The sequence below is a fragment of the Gymnoscopelus braueri genome (genome assembly GCF_963280865.1).
Source record: "Gymnoscopelus braueri genome assembly, chromosome: 22".
Taxonomy (NCBI): domain Eukaryota; kingdom Metazoa; phylum Chordata; class Actinopteri; order Myctophiformes; family Myctophidae; genus Gymnoscopelus; species Gymnoscopelus braueri.
In genome coordinates this window covers 39,820,699-39,848,004 of record NC_137624.1, presented here as the reverse complement: position 1 = coordinate 39,848,004, position 27,306 = coordinate 39,820,699, and the positions used below count along the sequence as shown (strand labels likewise).

Sequence of the window (27,306 nt, the reverse complement as noted above, 5' to 3'; positions counted from 1 at the left end):
ACCAATGGGATCACACGCATTCTCTCGCCGGAGATGTTAAACCCGCCCCTCTAGGTACGAAAACCAGGAGGGCTAGTGCAGCCTAGAGAAGACATAAAACACCATAAAAACACCACCAGGGGGCTTAATGAAGTTCTATCAACCTCATATCCACATGAAAAACTGAAAAAGTGCAAAACCATGGCACCACCTCTTTAAGTAAATGTACTTAGTCACTTTACACCACTGATTGTCATTTGTATGCTCACACCGTACAACAGCTCATTGATTCTCAGACTGCAGAACATCACAGTGTCTCTTTGTTGTGTTGTTTCCAGAGGGGAGGTGTGTCACCGAGTGTCCGCTGGCTTTCTACGGCGACGAGGACACCCAGGAGTGTGAGGAGTGTCACCCGGACTGCGTGACGTGCGACGGGCCGGAGGACGACGACTGCGTGACCTGCGGGGAGGGCAGGAAGCTGGACGACGGAGCGTGCGCGTCCGTCCAGGACGTCTGTCCCGCCAAGACCTTCCGCAGTGGTGAGCGCGGCGGCATGCAGGCAGCAGGGGGCGTCGTCTGGGTGGGGTCCCATGGGAATGCCAGTTGTTGTCACCCCCCCCCCCCCCCCCTCCTTGCGTTTGCTTTTAACACATTCCATGCCAGAGGTTAATATCATAATGTACTCACCAGTGCCAGCGTTTTATTGTTGTTTTTTAGTTTTTTTCATGTCGCCACAGACCTCGCTAAATACTGTAAGTTAAAAGTGCGCGTTCATTTGGTTCTAAACACACAGGGGATCTGTGTGAAACGGCCAGCGAAAACCCTTTCCAAATCCCATCCGCCATCTTGAAGATACAGCGGTGAACGCTAAACAGTGGTCAGCGAGGAGAAAAACAACAACCGAGAAAATCGACTTTTAGACAGGATCCCAGACAGGAAGCGGATACGATCGGAAAAAAACGGAACCAGAATAATTCCGTTTCCGGTGGTGCTACCGGAAACGGAAGTGGATCAAAAATTTCAGAAAGTGCACTTTTTGTTCATTTAGAGAAAAAAAAAAAAAAACACCGGTTCGCATAGATCTACGCGATTGGCACGTGGCGGCTTTAAATAGGTTCGCGTAGATCTACGCGATTGGCAGTCAATGTGTTAACCTTATATTCACTTATTTTATGCGTATTTTCTTCCCCACCTCTGAACGTTTTGAGTGCGGATCAATCCAACCCCCATCCATCTAATGCATACATGGGCAACTGGCGGCCCGGGGGCCACATGCAAAATAAAGGCCCCCTCACACATTAGTAGGACACTCTAATGCGTGAGGGGGCCATGAATTTTCCATAACTTTTTTCATTTATTTTTAATATATTTTTTAAATGTTTCCCCGGCCCTAAAGTGAAGTATCCCTTTAACTAAGTGTAACTAAATGCATTTGAAATTAAATAAAAATGTAACTTTTCAGGATTCCAATTCAAAAATAGCAAAATTAAATCTGGATTCTAATTCAGAAATAGCAAAAATAGCAGATCTACAAGCTCAAAACGCGTCGCACTGCGACGCGTTTTGAGCTTGCAGATCGGCTATTTTTGCTACTTTTGTGTGACATAGAATGGCCCGACAGTATATGCAATGTGGCCCTCTGGAGTGAGTGTGGAAATATAGTGGCCCTCTGCATCATCAAAGCTGCATCACCTCTGATCTAATGTGTGTAATGTAGACCTTAGTAATCCTGCGGTGGGGAAATTCACAATTCACTTCACCCAGCTCTGACTCAATATGACTCACCCAGTCATATTGAGCGCTCGGGGAGAGTAGCTACAGTACTGTACATGTAACACACATGTTATAGACACATGTTTTAATGTCTGTAACCACTGATAGCAAACATGAAAAAATATTCTCACTAACAAAAAAGTCCCGCACACTATTATTGCTCAGCAGCCTCTTTTATTCAAATTTACAGACATTTCGGTCCCACTGGACCTTCATTAAGAGTGTCTTACAGCAATGATACCAACATCTTCTCATATATATATACACACCCCTTCATGTTTACAGACATCACAGTCCTCTGTCTCTCAGTGATTGCCTGTGACCTAGTGATGTGTCGTTCATGATATATTCATTCAAAAGAACTAGTTCATTTGCCGTGAACGAGCTCGTTCACTTTCTGAAACTATTACGTTTTACACGCGCGACGTAAAAAAAAAACGCTCCCGCGATGGTGTTTAACACACATTATAAAACATACATTAACTACTTTAGCCCTATTTTATACCTAGGCTATTTGGAAATAGCAGATCTACAAGCTCACAACGCGTCGCAGCGTTGTGAGCTTGTTGATCGGCTATTTTCAAATATGTTAGCACTTTTACTTTTGGTACTTTATGTATATTTTGATGCCAATACTTTTGTACTTTTACTCAAGTAAATTGTGAACGCTAGAAAATAGCGCTACTGAACGAGAACGTGAACGAATCATTTGAACGAATCATTGCCGTGAACGTAAACAAAATCGTTCGTTCACTGAAATGAACTTTTTTCCCCACCACTACTGTGACCTGAGTGTGGCTAATCACACCAACCAGACCAGGACATGATCATGTGACATCATGACCTAAAGGCCCAACCCAAACACATAGCATAAATTTACATTATTTACAGAAAATGCACAACTAAGAAATGTAAACATCGGCTTTGCAGCTTTCATACATCATTCCAACACGTGCATAGTGTACAAAGTGTATCTTAGATGCTCCACCCTAGATGTTTAATTTAAATTTTGTAATCCCACATTTCCTTACACATAACATGCCATGTAATCTCATCATTCAATCCTTTAGGGAATAAAGTTTGTAGACTATAAATCCAATAGACTTCTCTTAATGTCTGTAACCATAAATTCATCGGCCAATGGCATCCCTACTTTGCTCATGTTATTATATAGACGAGCATTTTCAAAAAAAAATATATTTTGGAGCTAAAAAAGTCGATCTAATGTGGAAGCTCGCAAACACGCTGCAATGCGTCGTGAGCTTGTAGATCGGCTATTTTAGCAATTAAAAAAATATATATAGGGCTTAAAGGGAGACTTTTATGCCACCGTCTAGTCTTTCTCTCTGAAATGACTCCTCAGATGCTGAGACAAATAACACTTCAGCATTTCACTAATCCACACCTCTGCCTCAGACATAATGAAACAGGGATTTGGGGTATACTGTCATAGTGTCACAGGCACAGAGAAATAAATCCTCTTGGGTAATTGGTCTATTTGCCAAGTTTACCTGAACTATATACCGCACCAACTGGCGTCCTCAAAGCAGAGAGAGAGAGACGATTAAACCTTTAAGACCGCGAACGCATCTGTGTAACCACTTTAACCATTATTTTATACTTTGGCTATTTAAAAATAGCAGATCTACGAGCTCATAGCGCGGCACCGAGTGCCGCGCTACGAGCTTGTAGATCTGCTATTTTTCAAAAATTGTGAAAATGTGTGCAAATCTTTGAATATATATATTATTTTTTTAAGCGAACATTTGCAACTCAAATCTCTGCTTTTGGGGGGTCCCTGGAACAACATATTTTGAGATGGGGGTCAGCGGCCCAAATGCATATCATTTTGGGGGTCCTTGACATGAACAAATTTGAGCACCACTGATATAGCTGAAAAGCTATTTTAGAAGACATTTGTAGAATCCCCCAGTAGCAAAGATTTGAGTTTCAAATGTTCGCTTTAAAAAATATATATATTCAAAGATTAGCAAAGAATTTCATGATTTCTCAAAAATAAAATCATGAATAAAAATGATATAGAAAATAGCAGATCTACAAGCTCATTGTAGATCTGCTATTTTCGAATAGCCCGAAGACATTTAAAAATGACACACAGATGCGTTCCCGGTCTTATTGGATTAAAACACCAGCCAAATATAGACCTGGAAAAAAATCAATTGGATATGCTCACTGTTTGCCTCTTATGCTTCCTTCCTCTCTTTCCCCTCGTCAAGAGATGGAATAATTAGCTGGATATAGAGATTAAAGCTGCAATCCGGAAAAAAAAAATTAATGAATAAAACATTATTTTTTTAAACCAATCTGTGTGGTAGAGTATGTTAATACAATATACTGTACCTGGCACATCTGCAGTTTTTGGATGTGGTCTCTCCATTGAGACATTCCGACCCTGGTGTTGTCGGGTAGGAAATGAATGGCCAGAGGGGGCAGTTTGTCAAAAGGAGAAAAGCAGCAAATCTAACCGTATACCATAAATTCTTCATTTTAGCAAAAATGAAGAATATGGTAGAAGAATTATTTTGGGGTCATTCCCCCGAATTAATTAAAGGCACTTGGGCTCATGCACTTTACAAAAAATAAATTCTGTGTTTTTGCATTGCAGTTGATGAGGAGTGCGAGGACTGCAACCCGTCCTGTGAGTCGTGTTCTGGGAAGGAGAAGAACCAGTGTAAGACCTGCGTCAGAGGTCTGTCTACTCTACCCCTCACCTCACTGAGTGTCTATACCTGATAACGTTGTTTTCTTTGACTTTATATAGTAAGTTCTATCTATCTACAGCATACAGTGTATGGTGGGTCTTTACTGCATTCAGTATGCGGTGGGTCTTTCTTTACTACAGTATAGGCCTATACAATACAGTAGTATTCAGGTTTTTCATAACCACTGGATTGTGTTTTGCACAATAAACACATGGAATGTGTCACACTGAGGATTCTATTATTTATAATAACCATATTAATCCTGTGGGGGTGATTGCTGCTCAGGTGGTCATATTGAGCACTTAGGGGGGAGCAGTTAGGGGTTAAAGGGATAGTTCACCCAAAATAAATATTTTTTCTATCTATTAGTCACTCCATGGAGACTTGAATTCATGGATATTTTTTAGTTTTTGTCGCATTCCTAAGCCAATCATTTTATGACCAGCGGACCGGTAGGCAGCGGTTCCGGTAGGAGACTCTTTGTGTCTCCTACCGGAACCGCTGCCGATCATCAAATTATTTTATTAAGAATGAGACAAAAACAAAGAAATATCCATGAATTCAAGTCTCCATGGGGTGACTAATAGTCATTTTGGGGGTGAACTATCCCTTTAAGGGGGGAGCGGTTAGGGGTTAAGTGTCTTGCTCATGTACACCTCAACACATAGCCAGGGGCCCTTGGAATCGGACCTGGGACCTTCTGTTTCTCCCAGGTGGCCTTCTCTCTCTCTCTACCCATTCAGCTATGGCTATGGCCCAAATATATAGTGTACATCTGGGTCTTGTAATTATAACGATCATTGCTACTTACTATCCCGTGTGTTCCCCCAGGACGGTTCCTGACGGCACAGCAGATGTGTGTGACAAAGTGCCCGACAGGCTGGTTCGCCGGCCGCCTGACGGCCGTGTGTGAGCCGTGCCCACAGGGCTGCTCTCAGTGCGTGGACGGGCAGCGCTGCACCCGCTGCCAGTCCGTCCGGAGAGCTCCGCTGTTCCTGCAGGACGGACAGTGTGTCCATCAATGTATAAGGTACTGTTTTTTTTGTCAGTGGTAAGTAAAAGTATCAATACTGCAATGTAGAAGTACTCTGTCACAAGTAAAAGTGTGGAATAAAAAATTGAGTAAAAGTACAAAAGGATTGGTATCAAAATGTAAAAAAGTACCAAAAGTAAAAGTACTAAAATGTTTGAAAATAGCAGATCTACAAGCTCACAACGCGTTAGGGCTGTCAAACGTATATTCGATATTCGAATATTATTTGAATATTGAGATATATATTCCCAATATTATATATATATAGAATATGAAAAAAAAAATTGTTTATTTGACTGGGACAATACAAAAAAACAATGTATCAAGTTATAAAAACAAACAAAAGATATGTTTTATTGGATCCGAGCACTCAATACATTGTTTTTTGTACTGTTTCTGTTTTTATAATAATAATAATATTCGAATATATTCGAATATCTGCCATTTTTTAAGACCAATATTCGAATATCATTTCTGAGGAAAGTTGACAGCTCTACAACGCGTTGCGATGCGACACGTTGTGAGCTTGTAGATCGGCTATTTTCAAATAGCCTAGGTTATGAAATAGGCCTCTCAAATAGTTGAGGACAACACACACACCCCTCACACCCATTACAGACTGATGCCCTCAGGCCGTCGCTACAGGGCTTCGACACTTAACCAAAAGGGGCTTATAGCCAGCTTTGTACCTACCGCCATCAGACTGCTGGAGCCCCCCGTTGGACTATCCCACTTGGACGCTAGTAAACACATAAACGCATAGGTTGCATATCATTTATATTATTTTATCATGCTTTTAAGTAGCAGTTTCTAATGTGTTTTCATAGGGACCTGGGTATATATGTATTGTGATTGTATGTTGTGTTTTAATAGGGTGACCATACGTCCTCTTTTACCCGGACATGTCCTCTTTTGAGGGGCTGTCCGCCCGGCCTGTCCGGGGGGGTTTTATAAAATCCTTCAAATGTCCGGGGTTTTGAGCGTTTGGGTAGCGTGTACTGTATCTGTGTATCAGTAGGGGGGGGGGGGGGGGGGGGACGTATCTTAGCAACAATGAAAGCACTAACTGGACAAGATTTGGCTTGTTTTTCTGGCTTGTTTTTGGTGTTGTCTCCTTATTTCTCCCACGAGACTTGGCAACGCTGCTGACAGGCTCCAGCACATGTGTCAACAAGACACACACACACACACACACACACACACACACACACACACACACACACACACACACACTGGACAACACGGACATCGTGCTGCCTGTCATTCATTGAAAAAAAAATCCCGACATCTACACTTCTGGAGTACATTTTTGGAACCGAATTAACCGAATTAAGGTAACAAAAAAACCCCGCACGCGCCGGAAACGCATGCGTGAGGTGTCCTCTTTTTGGGAATTCAGAATAATGGTCACCCTAGTTTTAACCACAAACCACAAACGAAGTTCCGAAAGGAAAATAAAAGTTGTTTGAATTTGAATTGAATCTTGAGTATGACGTATTGTGTGTTACTTGTGTGCGTATAGGGGGTATCCTGTGGGTCAGGTGTGTCGTAGCTGTGCCCCGGGCTGTGCGTCCTGTGAGAGGAACGCCACGTATTGCCTGAGCTGTGAGGAACCGTTGCTGTTCCACAATCACCAGTGTGTAGAGGAGTGTCCCGCGGGTCACACGCTGAGGGACAGGGAGTGCCAGCACTGCCCCGCAGCCTGCCAGCAGTGCAACGAGCTCGGACAGTGCACAGGTTAGAACATTGGTTCTTAAAAGTGGGGTCCGGGGACCCCTCCAAGGGGTCCTTGGGGGGGGGGGGGGGGTTCCAGGAGGTCCCGAGCAAAATGTGTTAACTCTTTCACTGCCAAGAGTATTTTCATAAAGTACTCCCCCAGTGCCAGAAATTTGCGTTTTTGTTAATTTTTTAATTTTGTAATTTTTCATTCAAATAAATGATCTGATTGGGGTTTTAAACCCATAATACAGTTCTACCAGTAGAGAGCAACAAATCGACACATTGATGATCTCGCTGGCTCACTCGCCCCCTCCCAAACAGGCTCACGTCATATCCGGTCACAACCGGATGTTGACATTTTTGACATTCGTTGATCGGGCTAAATTACGATGCAATACACGACTACGATGACTGATCGTCACCCAGACCAACGAGAGTAGACGTGGACCTCTCCGTTCGCTTTTTATACCGTGTGAAAAACCGTGACTTTCCCTATTCTGGCCGAAAATCACCGGAGAAAAACAACGTGACCCGGAAATGAAAAAAAAAAATTACATCCGGCTCCGGGTGAGTCTGATGTAGTCAGGAAGCGAAAGTGATCATGAAAAAAAAACAGAATAGCGCGACCACAGTCAAAAGTAAAAACTCGGGATTTCTCGTGCTGGCACTGAGGGTACTCGGGAAAAACTCGGGATATGTCGGGGCGTGGCACTGAGAGAGTTAATATCACAATAATTGTAACCACTTTTGTATACCTTTTATAACCTTGTATCTGCTTTTAAAAAATAGCAGATCTACAAGCTCATATGAGCTTGTAGATCTGCTATTTTTGAAAAATCGTGAACATTTGTGAAAATCTTGGGTCTCTGGAACAACATATTTTGAGATGGGGGTCCGTGGCCAAATACAAATCAATTTGGGGGTCCTTGACATGAAAAAGTTTGAGAACCACTGGGTTAGAATACTGTTTCCCAAACAGTGGTCCGCGACCCCATCGCTGGGTCGCGGACCACTTATTATGGGTCGCAAGTAAATATCTGCATTTTTCAAAAGATTTTAAAAGATGTTAAAAAAGGTTAAACAAATAGTAGAAGTAGATCGGAAGAGAGTTTAAGAAGTGGTGAAAATAGCGGATCTACAAGCTCACAATGCGGCGTGAAGCTAGTTTGGGGTCACTTTAAGACCTGAACAACAGTTCTACAACAACGAGACAACAAATTCAAGTCTCTTAACTTTCACAATCTCGCAACAACATGTTTTTCTAACGCCAGGATCGTTCATTCTCCCTTTTGTAGCGCCTTTATGTTTCCCAACTTTTCGGTTTTATTTGGTCATAATATACTAAATCAGGGGTCTTCAACGTTTTCAGGCCAAGGACCCCCTAGCTGAGAGAGAGATGAAGCAGGGACCCCCTACTCTATATTGTATAAAATTGTGTTTCAGATTAAACTTTTTTTGTTCTCCTGGTCTGCTCTTTCTTCCCTCTACACCTCCTTTGCCAAAAATAGCCGATCTACAAGCCCACAACACCTCGCAGCGTGAGGTGTTGTGGGCTTGTAGATCGGCTATTTTTGGCTAAAGTTCTCCTCGGAAAAGGGATGGTTAAGGTAAAAAAAAAAATCATAACACAAAGATTTGGCGGACCCCCTGTAGTAGCTCTGAGGACCCCCTAGGGGTCCCGGACCCCCTGTTGAAGACCCCTGTACTAAATAATTTCTTCCATACGCAGCGTGTGAGGAGTACCACTTCCTCCACGAGGCTCTGTGCGTGCTGGACTGTCCTGAGAGGTTCTTCGAGGACTCGGAGCAGGGCCTGTGTCAGCGCTGTCACAGTGACTGCACCCTGTGCGACGGGCCCGACGACAACGACTGTGACTCCTGCTCTGACCCGCACGCTACGCTGCACAACGGGGCGTGCCTACCAGACTGCCCCGCACACACCTATAGGGACGACAGGACGGGAGAGTGTAAAGGTAAATCAGCAGGGGTGTAAAGTAACTAAAGTACATTTACTCAAGTACTGTACTTATTTTGAAAGTACATTTTTGCTTTACTGGAGTGTTTCTAATTTGGAGTACTTTCACTTCTACTCCACTACATCTCAGAGGAAAATATTGTACTTTTTACACACATTAACCACTTCAGCCCTATATACATTTCGGCCATTTGAAAATAGCAGACCTACAAGCTCACAATGCGTTGCGATGCGACGCGACGCACTGGCTGCGGGTACATGGACAGTTTCATTCGGAATGAATACACTTCTATTCGGAATGAATGAATGGATGAATTCATTCAGAATAGAAATGCTCATGTAAACACCTCAATTGGAATAGAATATTCCATTCCAGTCTGACCCGAATGAATTTTCATTCGGGTTAGGAGGGGTGGTATAGACCGTTTGAATCGGGATATACCAATCGGAATTGACCATGTAAACACTTTATTCCGAACGCTCCTCTCTGTTTGGAATACATGCATTCCTTTGCGCATGTCCGTGCTTATAGTGCTGTCAGAATTGTCCAAAAATGACCTATCAAATCTCTAATTCGGCCACGGTCGCTCCTGCGTGATAAAATGAATGATTCTATTCTATAGCGTCATTTAAGCCATGGTTAAGCCCAGACTTGTCCAGGAGAACGGACGCTCCAAGGATTGCTGGCCTAGGCTACACTTATATGGATCTTTTTCTAAACGGGTATTTTAGTCCTCAGATTTTAAAAAGAATCCCTGGCCACATGACAAAGATTTTTTTTTTAAATCCCTGTCCGCACGTAAACGAAGAAAACGCATTGATCAGCTGCAAGTTTCAATTTTAAATCAGATTTGACATTTATTTTATATATGAGGGGCCAAATACGTATACATTTTTAATCACATGTTAAGGCCCAATACTGCAATAGCTGCATTGTTTTAATAGCATACGTGAACAAAAATAAATGAAAACTACATTATTAGGGCGCAGCTGCAGCGAAAACAGATGAGTTTTACTTAATCAATTCATTACATGGGCAGCCGGAACGGTCGTCCCAAAACACTACGCCCCACGCACCTTTTGAGCGGGCCATCCACGGCCGCTCCATGGTCGCTGGATTTTGACCCGGGGCGATTGTGTTTTAGGGCGACAGACTCCGCATTCTCCGTGTGCGCACCGCGCGCTACTCGGCGCAGAAAGAGGGTTTTCGTCACAGTGAATGAGTTACAGCATGTTTCAAAGCTTTTTCATAATAATACAAGAAAAACGTGACACTCGGCATAATGAGTAGCTTATACTTTCTACTTAAGTATATTTTGATGCCAATACTTTTGTACCTTTGCCATAAATGAGCGTGCCTTGTTTCATAGACTGTAGTGTTGCTCTCTCTCTCTCTCCATTTATTATTATAATGACCATGAGCGGTCCGGTGTTTATGTATTATTATTTATTATTATAATGACCATGTGCGAATGCGCGATGACGTCATCGTACCTACATGAGAAATGTGACAAATAGTATAGGCTAGCCTACGTTTTACCGTGTCTGGTACCAATACAAAAAAATAAACTGGTCTGAACTTGTAGATCTGCTACTTTTGCATTAAAACGGCGACAACAAAGGAACACAGGCTTGTACCGCATACAACGCTGCCTGGCCAGGAGTCGGTGCGTCGCTTACCGCCCAGTCGACCGACTGACCTCCGCCGCGGAGGCACAAGGGGGCTATTCATTGCCTCCTCCCATGCCCACCAGGGGAAGCTCTGCTCCGGGTAGTGGCCCCTGGTCCATGCCCGGGCGTAGGCGGGAACCACTTTGCGCATGTCAAAAGTTATATTCCGAATGAATGCGTTGGTCATGTAAACGAGGAATACTTTTATTCAGGTCCCATGTAAACAGGTGAGTGGATCAGATTCCTCTATTCGGAATGAGTTCATTCGGAATGAATTCATTCTGAATGAATACATGATGGTCCATGTACCCGCAGCCATTGTGAGCTTGCAGATCGGCTACTTTCAAAAGATTTTTATACATTTTATACATCGCCTATTTTCGCCGAAAAGTTTTGGTGTACAGGGAAAACCGGAGGAGGCCCCAGTATAGAGCCCTGGTGGACTCCGGTCAACTAAGTATAATGATTTAAGTGGTTCCTCTTCTTTTTTTTTATCACTAAATCACTGAGCCATCTATGTAGGGTTAAATTTGCAGAATTTGCTAATTTGAATTAAATACATGCATTTCCTTTTGAGAAATGTAGACTGTCTGATATTTATGTTTGATAATATGACAATTTAACAACTTAAAAACATACGTTAACTACATTATCCCTGTCGTCCCTATTTTTTTAACCATTTTTTTGGTTGAAAAAGTGTGACAGTGTCAGTTATTTTCAGTATTTGTTTATACAGCTAAGTGTATATACTGTCTGTAGGGGCTTAAGTGGTTAAGAAAACGTACTCCCATTGAACCCTGCATCTATGCCTTTGGATGTACTAGAACAGATGTACTAAATGCGTCTCTCTTGCCGTGGAAATGAAGGCATAGAGAGACCGTTTTACTGTATGCTAACGTGATTATTCTATGAATAATGACGCATGACGCATCGTACATTTCCGTGACATTGCTGTGAAAGTAGGGGGTTTATCATTGTAAAAAAAATATGTATTTTCAGACTGTGATGCATCCTGCCTCTCCTGCTCGGGGCCGCTGGCGGGTTTCTGCACCGCTTGCAGGGAGACTGAGACGTTGGACGGTCACGGTCACTGCAGGCCGCTGGTCAACAAGTGCCCGTCCCACCACTACGCCGAGCTGGACGGCGAATGCCACCCCTGTCACAAATACTGCCACCAATGCTCCGGCCCTGGCAAGACGCACTGCCTGAGCTGCAACCAGAAACATTTACTGCTCAGTGAGTTGAGACCATTCTCTATTGGCCTTTTTTACCACATACAGTAACTAACACCTATTCAGTCATGTTATCTTCAGCATAGAATCAGTATCATCATGTCAGTATCATGGTCAGTATCATGGTCAGTGAGGGATGGGACGGTTGTGTGTCACTAACCGTTTAGGACTAAGTAACCGGAATTTAACAAAATGAAGTCATGTTAAAATAAATAAAATATTAACAAAATATGAATGGAAAAAATCCTATGCTATGGTGCTTCTGTCATCTATGGTGCTTCCTATGGTGCTTACCTGTCTTCTATGGTGCTTCCTATGGTGCTTACCTGTCTTCTATGGTGCTTCCTATGGTGCTTCCCTGTCTTCTATGGTGCTTCCTATAGTGCTTACCTGCAATGTTGATTTTGTCGACTAAAACTATGACGAAAAATGTTGGTCGACAACCTTTTTTCACTGACGAAAACTAAATAAAAACTAAATAAAAACTAGGCTATGATGACTAAAACTAAGACTAAATATATTGACAATTTCGTCAACAAATAAAAACTAGACTAAAATGTTAGTGAGGGATCTAGTGGAGAAGAGATCCAGTAGAACTAAAAGACAAGTCATTTTATGTTTGGTTGTGCTCGGGTGTTGCGCTCTGAAAATAGCAGATCTACAAGCTCGCGTTGCGAGCTTGTAGATCTTCTATTTTCAGCATGCAACCAAGTGTAAAATCAGCCATTATGACGCCATCAAGGCACCGCCAACGTACATTTTAGTCGACTAAATCAACTGTAGATCTAGTCGACTAAAATCGTATGATATTTAGTCGACTAAAACTAGACAAAAAGTTAAACATTTCAGATGACTAAAATATGACTAAGACTAAATGGAATTTTATTCAAAAGAATATAACTAAAACTACATCAAAAATTGCTGTCAAAATCAACACTGCTTACCTGTCATCTATGGTGCTTCCCTGTCTTCTATAGTGCTTCCTATGGTGCATCCTATTGTGCTTACTTGTCTTCTATGGTGCTTCCTATAATAGTAAAAGAATGTAAAAAAAAGAGAGAAGAAAAACAACCATACAGAATGAGATATAGACCTAAGGTACTGTATGTTACTTACAATGTATGTTGAGAAACACCGAGCTAGTATGTCTGCTATTTTAGGCGACATCACACGACTTCGATGTGGTTTATTCATTGATACCACAGCAAACCAACGCAGACAGGTGGACCATGTCTGAATACACAAATCCAATCAGATCTCTAGCAAAACGACAGAGTGGAAAAACAAGTCATGGATTTGCATGCAGTCGCAGTCTGATCAAAGAAGCCATTGTTCATTCTGCTCCATGAAGTGCATTATTCATGAGTTGTTTTGCCTTTTTGTGTGAATGTTTAGTATGTATGTATTTGCATGATGTATATACTCTCTGCTCCTACACACAGACGGGACCTGCATGGACGACTGCCCTACAGGCTATTACCAGGACGAGGCGGGGCAGAGGTGTGAGCCCTGTCACCCGTCCTGCCTCTCCTGTATGGGCAAACACACCCACGAGTGTCTGGCCTGCAAGGAGCACCTGTTCAGGGAGGGCAAGGAGTGCGTGGACACCTGTCAGCCCAGGTAACAGCTGTTCTATTCATTCATTCATACCGTTACCCAGTGGTGGAAAGTAACTAAGTACATTTACTCAGGTACTGTACTTAAGTACAATTTTGAGGTACTTTTACTTTACTGGAGTGTTTCCAATTGTCTATACTTTTACTTCTACTCCACTACATCTCAGAGGCAAATATTGTACTTTTACTCCACTAAAATTATTTGAAAACTTTAGTTACGGGTTACTTTGCAGATATAAACTATTACATTATAAAACATACATTAACCACTTTAGCCCTATTTTATAGCTAGGCTATTTGAAAATAGCAGATCTACAAGCTCACAGCACGTCGCATCGCGATGCGTTGTGAGCTTGTAGATCTGCTATTTTCAAACATTTAAGTACTTTTACTTTTGGTGCTTTAAGTACATTTTGATACCAATACTTTTGTACTTTTACTCAAGTACATTTTTAATTCCAGGCTTTTATTTGTAACAGAGTACTTCTTCATTGACCACTGACCTTAACTCTTGGAGTTACAGACCTGTAAGGGTCCATTTGGTTCCTAACTAACAATCATTTAGCTGGGGAACCCCTCAAGGACCCCTGGGGGTCCCTGGACCCCACAGTGAGGATCAGTTTAATAATAACATTAGTGTTGTACCCAGTAAAAGATGATCATATCGTACTATGGGTTAAAAAATGTCCTGATCACCTGCTGCTCTCATTACAAACTCAGGTTTAAGTTAGTCATGCTAAGACCCTGCACCGTGTTTGACATTTAAATAGTCCTTTAAGTGGCCTGTAAGATGCTAATTAGAGCTGATTTTATTTGTGCTGCGGTGCTGGAGTTAAATTAATTTGCCGTTAAATGTGTGTGTAACTAAATTAAATACCCCAGAGAGACTACGTTAAGGGATAATGAACGCCAATGAAAGCAATTTGTCAACAATTTGTCAACCTCCACACCTTTAAGACACTAGAAGACACAATACATTTATTCAAACAGCACTTAAGAATAAAGGCTGATTTATACTTGGTTGCGTGACAATCTTTTTTTACAACGAAATGATGGAACTTGCGCAAAAACTAATTCCACCCACTCCTATTAAACCCTTAAACCTGTGATAGTTCACCCAAAAAAATACTTTTTTCTATGGATTAGTCACCCCTAGCCTGGGATCCAGCCTGCTTCGCTACGTTCGGCGGACTTTATTTTCTCTCTTCGCTTCTCAGTCTGGAAAGCCTCCTATCTCCAAGGGAGGCGGGACATGCCAAAAGGTTCGAATCGAACCTGGGGCTTCTGATGCGGGTCTGTGGTGCGGGTCTGTGGTGTGGTGCGGGGCGGGACCAAAAAAACAGTGTGATCGTTGTGATTCGTCATTCGTTTGAACAACATCCAATCAGCAACGACGTTGCCCAACGTAACATATGTAGTTCCAGTGTAGTTCTGCAAAACCTCCCAATGGGAGGCTTTCCAGACTGAGAAGCGAAGAGAGAAAAAAAAGTCCGCCGAACGTAGCGAAGCAGGCTGGATCCCAGGCTAAGTCACCCCATTGAGACTTGAATTCATGGATTTTTGGGCGGTGAAACCGCCCCTATATGTGAGGTTTGGATATTTGCACACCAAATCCTGCGCTGTGATTGGCCACAAATGTACCCCCCTAACCCTGCACCGTGATTGGCCAATCACAGTCTATTCAGGACTGTGATTGGCTAGGGAAACATGACACATGTGCATAGCCCTATAAATAGGACCATAACTAAAAAAAAAACATAAATGTGTTTTTTTTAAGTTATGGTTTCTTCCATCACTTCTTCCATCACTGTGATGACCACTGTATGTGACCACACCGCCCACTTCACAGTGTGATTTTTGTTTTATTGTTGTACTTCTAAGCCAATAATTTGATGACCAGCGGACCGGTAGGCAGCGGTTCCGGTAGGAGACACAAAAGAGACTCTTTGTGTCTCCTACCGGAACCGCTGCCGGTCCTCAAATTATTGGCTTAGGAATAATGCGACAAAAACAAATAAATATCCATGAATTCAAGTCTCCATGGGGTGACTAATCGAAAGGGAAAAAAGTCATTTTGGGGGTGAACTATCCCTTTATGTTGATCTTATCTTTATCTTGATTCAACAAGCAACCAAGTATGAATCAGGCACAAAAAGTAACTAAGTACATTTACTCAAGTACTGTACTTAAGTGCAACTTTGAGGTACTTTTACTTTACTGGAGTATTTCCAATTTTCAGTACTTTTACTTCTACTCCACTACATCTCAGAGGCAAATATTGTACTTTTACTCCACTACAATTATTTGAAAACTTTAGTTACTAGTTACTTTTCAGATATAAATTATGATATTATGAAACATACATCAACCATTTTAGCTCTATTTTATACATAGGCTATTTGAAAATAGCCAATCTACAAGCTCACAACGCGTCGCATCGCGACGCGTTGTGAGCTTGTAGATCTGCTATTTTCAAACATTTTAATACTTTTACTTTCGATACTTTAAGTACATTTTGATACCAATACTTTTGTACTTTTACTCAAGTAAATCTTTAATTCCGGACTTTTACTTGTAACAGAGTACTTCTACAATGCAGTATTGATACTTTTACTCAAGTAGAACATTTGAGTACTTTTTCCACCACTGGGAACAAGACATCTATCACGTCAAGCACTTTTTTTTTACACCTGCTTCACACGAAAACATCTCCCTGACAGCATGCTGTTGTTTACTCGTTTACTTTGTATCGCTTGCCAACAGTCACTATGGAAACACGGCCTCGTGGACGTGCGAGCGCTGCGACCCCAGCTGCAGCGAGTGCATCGGGGGAACGGAGGACAGCTGTCTGAACTGTGTCCTGGGACTGTTCTACGTGAGGAGACAGGGCCGCTGTCTGCCCGCCTGCCCGCCGGGATTCTACCGCGACACCGGGCACCGGACCTGTGAGCCCTGCCACACCGGCTGCAAAACATGCCAAGGTGCCCCCCCCCCCCCCCCCAATGTCTTCTCCAGCAGTATAGCTTGATGCAATCTCAAAACGTGGGGTCCGCCCTCCGGGGACCCCCAGGGGTCCTTGAGGTGGGGGGTCCCCAGCTAAATTAGTTAAAATAGCGTCACAATCATTTGAACCAATTTAACCATATTTTATACTTTGGCTACTAAAAAAATAGCAGATCTACAAGCTTGTAGATCTTCAATTTTTTTAAATTCGTTTTTTGCAAATCTTTGAATATATATATATATATTGCGGTTATCTCAAACAATTGTGATTAGTCGATTATGTAATAATTGTGACAGCCCTATTGGTGCTGCGGTGTTATTTGCAGGCAAACACCTTAGCAGGTTGCCCAAATATTGAGTCTGCATGCTTAGTCAAGGGCTGCCTGCAGGTGTAAAAGTGATGTAATACTTTCAAAATAGTGTTGTGTAAATTGCCTAATCATTAATGCATAATCCCAAACGCACGCACGCACACACGCACGCACGCACACACATTGTGTGTGTGTGTGTGTGTGTGTGTGTGTGTGTGTGTACAGTTCTGCCAATCTAGCTAATGTAAGTTTGTGTTGTTTCTATGCATGCTGATGAGAAGCCTCCCCAGCCTGTGACTCCTGCCACACGGGATACACACTCTCAGACGGCATGTGTGAGTCTGTGTGTGATGTGGGCCAGTATCCTGTGACCAAGGTAACTACACAACACAGTAATGCTGTTCATTTCTATAAAAAAAAATTAAACACGAAAAAAGGTCAAGCTCATAGTGCGACACCGAGTGCCGCACTATGAGCTTGTAGCTTGTAGAGTCACTGCCCATCTTTCGCTGCAGGCTGAAAACCCACCTCTTCAGGAAACACTACCCTTCCTCTTCGCCTTGCCTACTTGTTGTTAACTAGTTGTACGTACTCTTGTTTTATTATTTTATTGCTTATTCAATACACTTATTTGTTTTAGCTCTTTCTTGTTCATTTGATTTTCCTATTTTGTCTCATCTGGTTATGAAAGTAGGTAGCTGATATATTGCAATTTTACTTTATCGCTAGGTATACTCTTATATATACCTTGTTTTAGAAGAGAATGCACTTAATGCTTCTGGTGATTAGTAGTTTCATTCCCTACCCATGTTGAATGCACTTATTGTAAGTCGCTTTGGATAAAAGCGTCTGCTAAATGACTGTAATGTAATGTAATGTAATGTAATGTAATGTAATGCAGATCTGCTATTTTTGTGCAAATCTTTGAATATAATATATATTTTTAAGCAAACATTTGTAACTCAAATCTTTGCTTCTGGGGATCCCTGGAACTAAATAGTTTTGAATGAACCATTGTAAAGTGCTTTGAGCACTCGGAAAAGCGCTATTCATTATAATACTGTACACAGTAGGCTACATGCAGAGGTGTAGAGTGTGTGGATTACATACCCGGTTCTTTGTAGCGTTGCAAACATCCAGCCCTTCCGTCGTCCAGCTCTGTTGCTTTAGTGACTGTGTCGGGGTGGCTCAGTCAGAGAGAGCACTCAGCTTTTGGACCACAGGGTTCGATCGATCGTGGGCCAACTCAGCGTATGAGTAGCATGGCGTGGGTAATAAGCTATATGCACAAACAGCCATATTGTAAAGAAATTGGGCCCCTTCCGTAGCCTACTTCCTTCACAGGTGTTACTAATGAAGGCTCTGTTCCATTTAGTGTAGCACCGTGGTTCTCGAATGTTTTCATTTCAAGGACCCCCATAACTCTCAGAGTTACAGACCCGTAAGGACTCCTTGAGACCCACTGGTGTAGCAGAGTGTTTCCAGTGAGCCAACGTGCTGCACAATATCAGCACCCTGACTCTGTTTGACCAGAACGGAACAGAGCCTTAATTAACATCATTGGTAACACCTGTGCAGTGGTGGAAAGTAACTAAGTACATTTACTTAAGTACTGTACTTAAGTACAATTTTGAGGTATTTGTACTTTACTTGAGTATTTCCAATTTCCAATACTTTTACTTCTACTCCACTACATCTCAGAGGCAAATATTGTACTTTTACTCCACTACATTTATTTGAAAACTTTAGATACTAGTTACTTTTGAGATATGAATTATGATATAATGAACCATACCTTAATCACTTTAACCCTATTTTATACATAGGCTATTTGAAAATAGTTGATCTACGACGCGTTGTGAGCTTGTAGATCTGCTATTTTCAAATATTTTGTACTTTTACTTTTGGTACTTTAAGTACATTTTGATACCAATACTTTTGTACTTTTACTCAAGTAAATTTTGAATTCTGGACTTTTACTTGTAACAGAGTATTTTTATACTGCAGTATTGGTACTTTTACTTAAGTAGAGAATTTGAGTACTTTTTCCACCACTGCACCTGTGAAGGAAGTAAGGTAAGGAAGAGGCCCAATTTTTTTCCAATATGGCTGCTGTGCATATAGCCTAATAAGGTGTGCGGTAAGTACTGGGGAGCTGATGGTAGGTGTTGTGCTCCACCTCAGCAATCCATCTCCCAGGGGTCTGGCACATTGAAAAAGGGAGACACCCGCGCTCCCGTCCGATACCGACAATAAGTCACTCCAACCTTAATCTCTCAAGAACAGATTCTGCTCTGCGTTGGAATCTGTCGTGAAGGCTCGTCATAACATGTACGCACTGGGCTACAAGTGGGCGTGCCTTCAGATCAGGAAGCAGGCCGCGCTTTACCCAATCAAATGTAGTGGGCGGGATTCACATTTCCGTCGATCTTTCCCCCTCGAAACAAACCCAAACTAATTTAACAATAGCGTCCGCGGAGCAGACAAAACCACGGAAAGATATTCACATTTTAACTTACTCTTTCATCATAGAAACAAGTGGGCTTATAACCAAAACCATCCATGTTCTCTGGGAGAAGTGGTGTTAGTGTTCCGTGTAGAAATATTGTTAGTGGGAATGAAAACATAGTGGCACCACCGGAAGTGAAAGCTGAAGGCAGACCTAAACCCCGGTTTCCTTTGCGCACGGGTGCTACGTCGCCATTGTCCCAGAGCCAATGTAAGATAGTACAAACAGCAGAGGGTGCTGTTTTTCATTCTTATTTGGTTCTGGGTTCCCAGATTGCTCCAACCTGAACCTACTTACTGACTTGTGATTTAGTGGGGCGGGAGTGGCTCAGGGGTAGAGCGGGCCGCATGGGACCCGCAAGGTTCCTAGTTCGATCCCGGGCTCCCCCAGAGTTAGTGTCGAAGTGTCCTTGAGCAAGACGCTGAACCCCTAATTGCTCCCGACGAGCAGGTTGGTGCCTGACGAATCTGCCAGTGCAAAAAAAAAAAAAATGCCCTCTGCGATTTGTGTCTGGCAACCGCTCCATTGTGAATCCATTTCCCGCTCCCGAAGTCTGGGGTGACCAATCAGGGCCCAGTATTCAAATATGGGAGACTGTAATTGGTAGTTTGGTTGTAGGTCTAACCAATTGCGGTCCAGAGCCATTGTTTTGATCCCGCCCCCTTAGGAAAAAAAAAACGTCCTCATAGAAGCACCATATGACTCATATCCACGCAGTGATATAGTCTGGCTACGCGAGGCTATAGGTGCCCTGTGCTTCAACACCCAAAACCCTTCCGTTAATCCTGCACTGCCTCCGCCATCGGTGTATGAATGTGTGTGTGTGTGAACGCACAATCTATGTAAAGCGCTTTGGATGAAAGCGCTATATGAACGCACCATTTACAATAGACCATATTCACACGGCGGCCATATTGGAATTTAACATTGAAAGTGCCGCCACCCGGGGGTGGCTACTTTCATTGACTTCATAGAGACATGTGCCGCCGTGTGAATACGGTCTATTTTAGTGATTCAGTGACTCAGCGTTGTTCTCTTTCCCTCCACCAGGGGGCGGGACACGCCTGCGAGCACTGCGACGGCTCCTGTCTGGAGTGTCGAGGATTCGGCCCGGCCAACTGCACCGCGTGTCCCGACCAGGCCATCCTGGCAGCCGGGGGGCGCTGTCTGCACTGCTGCCGCCACCACCACCACCACCAGGGGGGCCCGGCGGAAGAGGGGGAGGAGGAAGAGGAGGAGGAGGAGGAGGAGGGAGCGGCAGAGAGGATTGTGTCTTATGCGGAGGATGCAGCGCAGCAACAAGACTGCTGTAATTGCACTGAGACCAGGGGTACGACTCACACACCTGAATACTAAGCACTGAGTCACTTGGTCTGCAATTTCAATTGTTCAACGTTTTGCATCACTGGCGTTTCGTTGTGTTTTCATCATCCTGTTCTGATGAGGCAGAAGAAGTAACCGGCGCGTTCGAGCTGTCGTCCCTAGTTTGGACACGTGTCATTTACAGAAAAACGTTGAAAATAGGGGTACTCTGATCAGGACGTTTGAGTCCGATACCGCCACCGATTCCTTCCCTCAGGATTGGCAAACACCGATGTGATTTAAGACAAAAAAGAAGAACATACAGATAGCAGATATACAAGCTCATGAGCTTGTATATCTGATATTTTTAAAAAAAACTTGAAAATGTGTGCAAATCTTTGAATATATATGTATTTTTTAACCCATTAAGACCTGGAACTGTGTCATTTTTAGATTTGAGCTAAAAAGCATTATTTTACACTTTGGGCTATTCAAAAATAGCAGATCTACAAGCTCATAGCGCGGCACTCGGTGCCGCGCTATGAGCTTGTAGATCTGCTATTTTTGAAAAATCGTGAAAATGTGTGCAAATCTTTGAATATATATATTTCTAAAGCGAACATTTTTAACTCAAATCGTTGCTTCTGGGGGTCCCTGGAACAAAATATTTTGATGGGGGTCCGCGGCCAAATACATATCATTTTGGGGGTCCTTGACATGAAAAAGATTGAGCACCACTGATATAGAAACATACGTTTTTCAGAATACTGTTGAGATTTAGGAGACATGTAGAATCGGCTTAGAGAACATGTTTAACTAAAATCTTTGCGTCTTGGGGGTCACTGTCACAAAATATGAGATGGGGGTCCGCAGCCAAATATGTATCACTTTGGGGGTCCTCCCACATGAAAAGGTTTGAGAACCACTGATGTAGACCACTGGTTCTCAAACCTTTTTAATTTCATGGCCCCCCCATGCATTTTGGTATGCATCAGGGCCACGGACCCCCATGACCCTGAGTGTTCAAATGGATTCATTTGGTTCCATTTGTACACTCTCAGTGTTTCAGACCTGTGAGGGTCCGTTTGGCTCGTGACTATCATTAATTTTGCTGGGGACCCCTTGGAACCCCCTTAAAGGAGAATTCCGGACAAATTAAGTGTTATCTTTGATGTCTCGTTACTCACCTACCGATGTAAAAAGTGGCGTTCTTTTTTTCCATAGATTCCCCTGTCGTCATTTTTTAAACCCCCTCCGTTGTGCTTGTTTCTTTCCAGAACCTGGCAACTCGTGTTGCCAGGTTCTGGAAAGAAGCAACCAGTGTTAAATCGTTCGCCATTAACGGTAGCCTCGCAGGAAGTTTCAGCGCATGTTTGACTATCATGAGACTCTACAATGACTAGTAGTAGAGAAAAAAAAAACTTTGCATCGGTTATAATAGACGAATTTCCCTAACCCACGCGCTCCCATTATGACAACGGAGGGGGTTTAAAAAATGACGACAGGGGAATCTATGGAAAAAAAGAACGCCACTTTTTACGTCGGTAGGTGAGTAACGAGACATCAAAGATAACACTTAATTTGTCCGGAATTCTCCTTTAAGGACCCCTGGGGTTCCCCTCTGAGAACCATTGCTACATATGTACGTACACGCATGCATGTACAAATGCACAAGCATGGAAACACTCGCATTATCGTGCTGTGTCATTTGCAGGAAAACAAAACCCTGGGGGTCCCTGGGCCCCTAAAACTACCACGTTGTCTAAAACTAAAACGTCTCTATCTCTGATCCCCCCCCCCCCCCCAATACAGGCGAGTGCATCCTCAGCACCAACTTCGCCTTCATCAACGAGGAACTGGTGCCGCGGGGCAACCTCGCCATCTTCATCACCAGCGCCATCCTGCTGGTCCTGGGTCTGGGGGCCGGCGCGGTCCTCGTCAAGCGCTCGCGCTCCAAGAGGGAGCCGCCGGACATCACGCCCCGCGGCTACGAGAAGCTGGGCTCGGGCGGGCGCTTCGGAGGAGGAGGAGGAGGAGGAGGCTTCAACTCCTCTTCGTCCTCGTACGGGGGGCGTAGCGGCGGCGGCGGAGCGGCGTCCGGCAGCAGCCACGGCGGCTACCGGGAGTCGCAGTTGGTGGAGTTGGGCGACAAGGCGAGGCAGGGCAAGGGCGGAAAGGACGAGGAGGACGACGACGACGACGAAGACGAGGACATTGTTTACATGGGCCAGGACGGCACCGTGTACAGGAAGTTCCGCTACGGACAGGAGGAGAACGAGGACGAGCTGGAGTACGACGACGAGAGCTACACGTTCCGGTGAAGCGTGACGTAATCCTTTTTAAGCCGTTCGGTCCGGGGGCCGCGTTCTCTGTCGTTATAAGATTTCTTTGGCTATTCAAAAAAATCTAGAAAATGTGTGGAAATCTTTGAATATATATATTTTTTAAAGCGAACATTTCTTAACTCAAATCTTTGCTTCTGGGGGTCCCTGGAACAACATATTTTACAAATGTTCGCTTTAAAAAATATATGTATTTAAAGATTTGCACACATTTTCTAGATTTAAAAAAAGAATTGCAGATATACAAGCTCATAGCGCGGCACTCTGTGCTGCGCTATGAGCTTGTATATCTGCTATTTTTGAATAGTGAAATAAATCTAAAATGACAAAGATGCGTCCCCGTATTGAATGGATTAAGTGAGATTTATCTTTCTGTTTTCTCTGTCGTCTATTTCTGTTTCTCTCTCTCTCTTCCTTTCTCTCTCTCTCTCTCTCTCTCTCACACACACACTCACGCACGCACGCACGCACGCACGCACGCACGCACGCACGCACACACAATCCCTCCTCTGTGCTATGTCTTATCATCTCTCGCTCGGTGCCTCAGCCTCGAGGCCTCCGTGATTATTTATCCTCCACTGATTGTGAGGTGAATCAGACGTGACATGAGAAGCTATTTATAATGACTTGTGTTTTACTAAAGTTATTCATTGACAAAAATCTGGATTTTGTTGGAGAAAGTCTCCATTTGGAGCCACAGTTTTTCTTAACCTTTTAAGAACAGGAACATATCTGTGTGTCATTTTTACATGTCTTTGGCTATTCAAAAATAGCAGATAAACAAGCTCGTAGCGCGGCACTGTAGATCTGCAAAACAAATTTAAATCATGAAAAATCATTCAAATCTTTGGATATATATTTTTTTAAAGCAAACACTTTGCTTCTGGGGGATACTACAAATGTCTTCTAAATCCTAACAGTTTTTTGGAAAAAAAAACATGTTGCTATAATATCAGTGGTTCTCAAACTTTTTTCAAGTCAAGGACCCCCAAAATCATATGTATTTGGCCGCGGACCCCATCTCAAAAAATGTTGTTCCAGAGACCCCTCCCAGAAGCAAAGATTTTAGTAATTCTAAGATTTGCACAAATGTTCATGATTTTTCAAAAATAGCATATATACAAGTTCATAGTGCGGCACTCGGTGCCGTGCTATGAACTTGTAGATCTGCTATTTTTTAATAGTCAAATACATCTTAAAATGACACAGATGCGTTCCCGGTCTTAATTTGTTAAAACAAAATGGTTACTGGTCACGGTCACTCAAGGGTGTATTTTGTAATTTCCACCAATTATGAAAATTCTCCTCCTGTCATTTGCCTTAACCCCTATGTTATATTACTCATCTTATGTTGTTGTGGTGTTGAAGTTGCACTTTAAATTCCTTGGCTTTTCTAAAAAAAACATGTCCATTTGTTTGTTGGCATTTGAACCCCCTTAGATTTGACAAATGTATTTGAGATGTTAATGTAATTTGAGAATGTGTTTCTTCTATCAAAAATAAAATGTAATAATAACATTGTACTACTGGAACAGTGAGTTCATGACTTTACCAGAACACAACAGAGACACTCCTCGTTTATCAGTGGATTAACTATAGCTGTAGAAACATGTGTGGAGATTGAAACAAAGCGATATTCAAAGCCGAAGTGTTATTTATTTATTTATTTGATAGTGAACCATAATTCCATTCCACATCTATACACAGTAGTAGACAGTTCTACCGTTCATTTTCTGAGGGGAAATATACCGTTGCACAAACACATAAATACACACACACCCACGCACACACACTACAGTTGATTTAGTCGACTAAAATGTATCTTGGCGGTGCCTTGGTGGCGTCGTAATGGCTGATTTTACACTCGGTTGCATGCTGAAAATAGCCGATCTACAAGCTCACAACGCGTCGCGCTGCGACGCGTTGTGAGCTTGTAGATCTGCTATTTTCAGAGCGCAACACCCGAGCGCAACCAAACACCAAAATGACTTGTCTTTTAGTTCTACTGGATCTCTTCTCCACTAGTCCCTCACTAACATTTTAGTCAAAGTTTTAGTCATCGTAACTTAGTTTTTATTTTGTTTTTAGTCGACGAAATCAACACTGACACACACACACACACACACACACACACACACACACACACACACACACACACACACACACACACACACACACACACACACACACACACACACACACACACACACACACACACACACACACACACACACACACACACACAGATAATACAGTAGACATTGTGCTTTACAGAGAAGCCCCCACTAGGGGACGCTGAGGAGTTGGAAGTCTAGACTGGTTGACAAAACCACATACACAACAACACACATGCATGCACACATACTGTACACGTACACACATACACGTATACACACACACACACACACAAACATACTGCACACACGCGCGCGCACACACACACACACACACACATGCACACGCGCACACACACACAGACACACACACAAACGCACGCACACACAAACGCACGCACACACACAGACACGCACGCTAGGGCTGGGAACTTTAACAAACTTAAAAATTGGCAGATATTCGAATATATTCGAATATTATTATTAGTAAAAAATATATTTAAAAAAAAAGTGTTTTTGTTTGTTTTTTGTATTGTTTCTGTGAAATAAACATGGACCAAAAAAAATACTTTCTTAATTTTTTTTAATTCGATTAATTTTCATATTCGAATATACATATTTCCCCCATATTCGAGGAATATTCGAACTTTTTATATTAATTTACCAGCCCTAACGCACGCACACAGACACACACAGACACTATTCCATTTACAGAACAGGCATCTGAAGGAACAAGCCTCTCATATAGAGTAGTGCGTGAAGGTTTGTGAACCCTTTCTGTGTGGATGGTAGATAAAGCAAAACTAATTAAACAAATGAGACAAAGATTATTATACTTGGGTCATTTATTTTGTGGGTCAAAAAGGATACAATATTACAGATCTGTGAGGGGCAAAGGTATGTGAATCTCTGCTTTCAGTATGTGGTGTTATTTCCCGGTAACTGTTGATCAGTTCTGAACGTTGAGCTCATTCATTGGTCCGTAGTCTATTTGTCAAACCAACTGGGTTGTTTATTTATGTGTCTAAAAACACTTTTTAATTTCACCTTCAAGTTAACTGCTAATCCAACCTAGAGGTTGATGAAGCAAATTTATATTATCATATTATATTACATTTCTTAGCATTTATTAGTCTGTATTGCTAGCTTGAGTTTGAGAGCTGCAGAACATGCACGGCCTAAAACAGATAAGGCCGGAAAAGGGAGTTCAGGTCGACAAGGTCACAGCTGCCAGTAAGTCAGTGGCCCCTTTGTTTTATGGCTGTGCAGTTGAGTTATGTTTTTTAACACTAACAAGCTCAGGAGAAGACATCAAATGAATTATTGTTTTCCTGTAGCCAATTATGAGCTGACCGTCAGAGAAGAACAAGCCAGTCTATCTTTGTGTCTTGCTGGAACAACAATGTCTGATGTGTGAATGTTACAGCGCTGTAAATAAATCTTTCTATTACCATTAGATATTGCATCTTGAGTCAAGGTTTATCTGATCTTTTGAGAGTTTCTATTCCGCTAGACTTAACGACTGAAGTCCATAAATTGTAAGCAAGGATTTCCACGTCAATGTTCAAATACATTTGGCCCCTCACAGATATGAAATATTGGATCATTTCACTCAATAAATCCCTTTATCTACTTTTAGGACTTCTGATGTTTTGGGTGCATAAATAAAGACAAATTCTGGAAAGGTTCACAAACGTTTGGAGCACAACTGTAATATGTGATGACCTATTCCACCTTGGGTTTCAGACTGACTCAATCAAAGTGAAAATGTTTATGTTGTAGATCTGTGTTCATGCTTCCAAAACATACAAATGATGAGATGGGGGATTGAAGAAACAAACAGCTGGTTCATCGTCTCAGGGTCAGGTTTTCCGTGCCATACTGTAAGCTACAGTATCATCTCTGTCTTCATTGCCGATTTATCATACAGTACAATAGCTCTGATTCATTTGAAATACCGCAAAATGCTACCTAACAGTATCGAGTGATATTATTGCTGCTGGCA

At 42.6% G+C, this 27,306-nt stretch overlaps 1 protein-coding gene across 1 annotated transcript in view; it reads left to right on the top strand.

The window, feature by feature from the left end:
* Positions 1–23,166, top strand: part of LOC308079015 (uncharacterized protein) — a gene marked incomplete at both ends in the record, with an annotated part of 96,896 nt that extends 73,730 nt beyond the window's left edge. Inside the window, 11 exons of the mRNA XM_080420353.1 lie at positions 318–518; positions 4,379–4,462; positions 5,307–5,505; positions 7,031–7,245; positions 8,957–9,199; positions 11,872–12,108; positions 13,547–13,724; positions 16,484–16,701; positions 17,316–17,410; positions 20,594–20,873; positions 22,658–23,166. Of these exons, the coding sequence (XP_080276479.1) occupies positions 318–518; positions 4,379–4,462; positions 5,307–5,505; positions 7,031–7,245; positions 8,957–9,199; positions 11,872–12,108; positions 13,547–13,724; positions 16,484–16,701; positions 17,316–17,410; positions 20,594–20,873; positions 22,658–23,166 (2,459 nt within the window). The remainder of the gene's footprint in view (positions 1–317; positions 519–4,378; positions 4,463–5,306; positions 5,506–7,030; positions 7,246–8,956; positions 9,200–11,871; positions 12,109–13,546; positions 13,725–16,483; positions 16,702–17,315; positions 17,411–20,593; positions 20,874–22,657) is intronic.
* Positions 23,167–27,306: the final 4,140 nt, after the last annotated feature.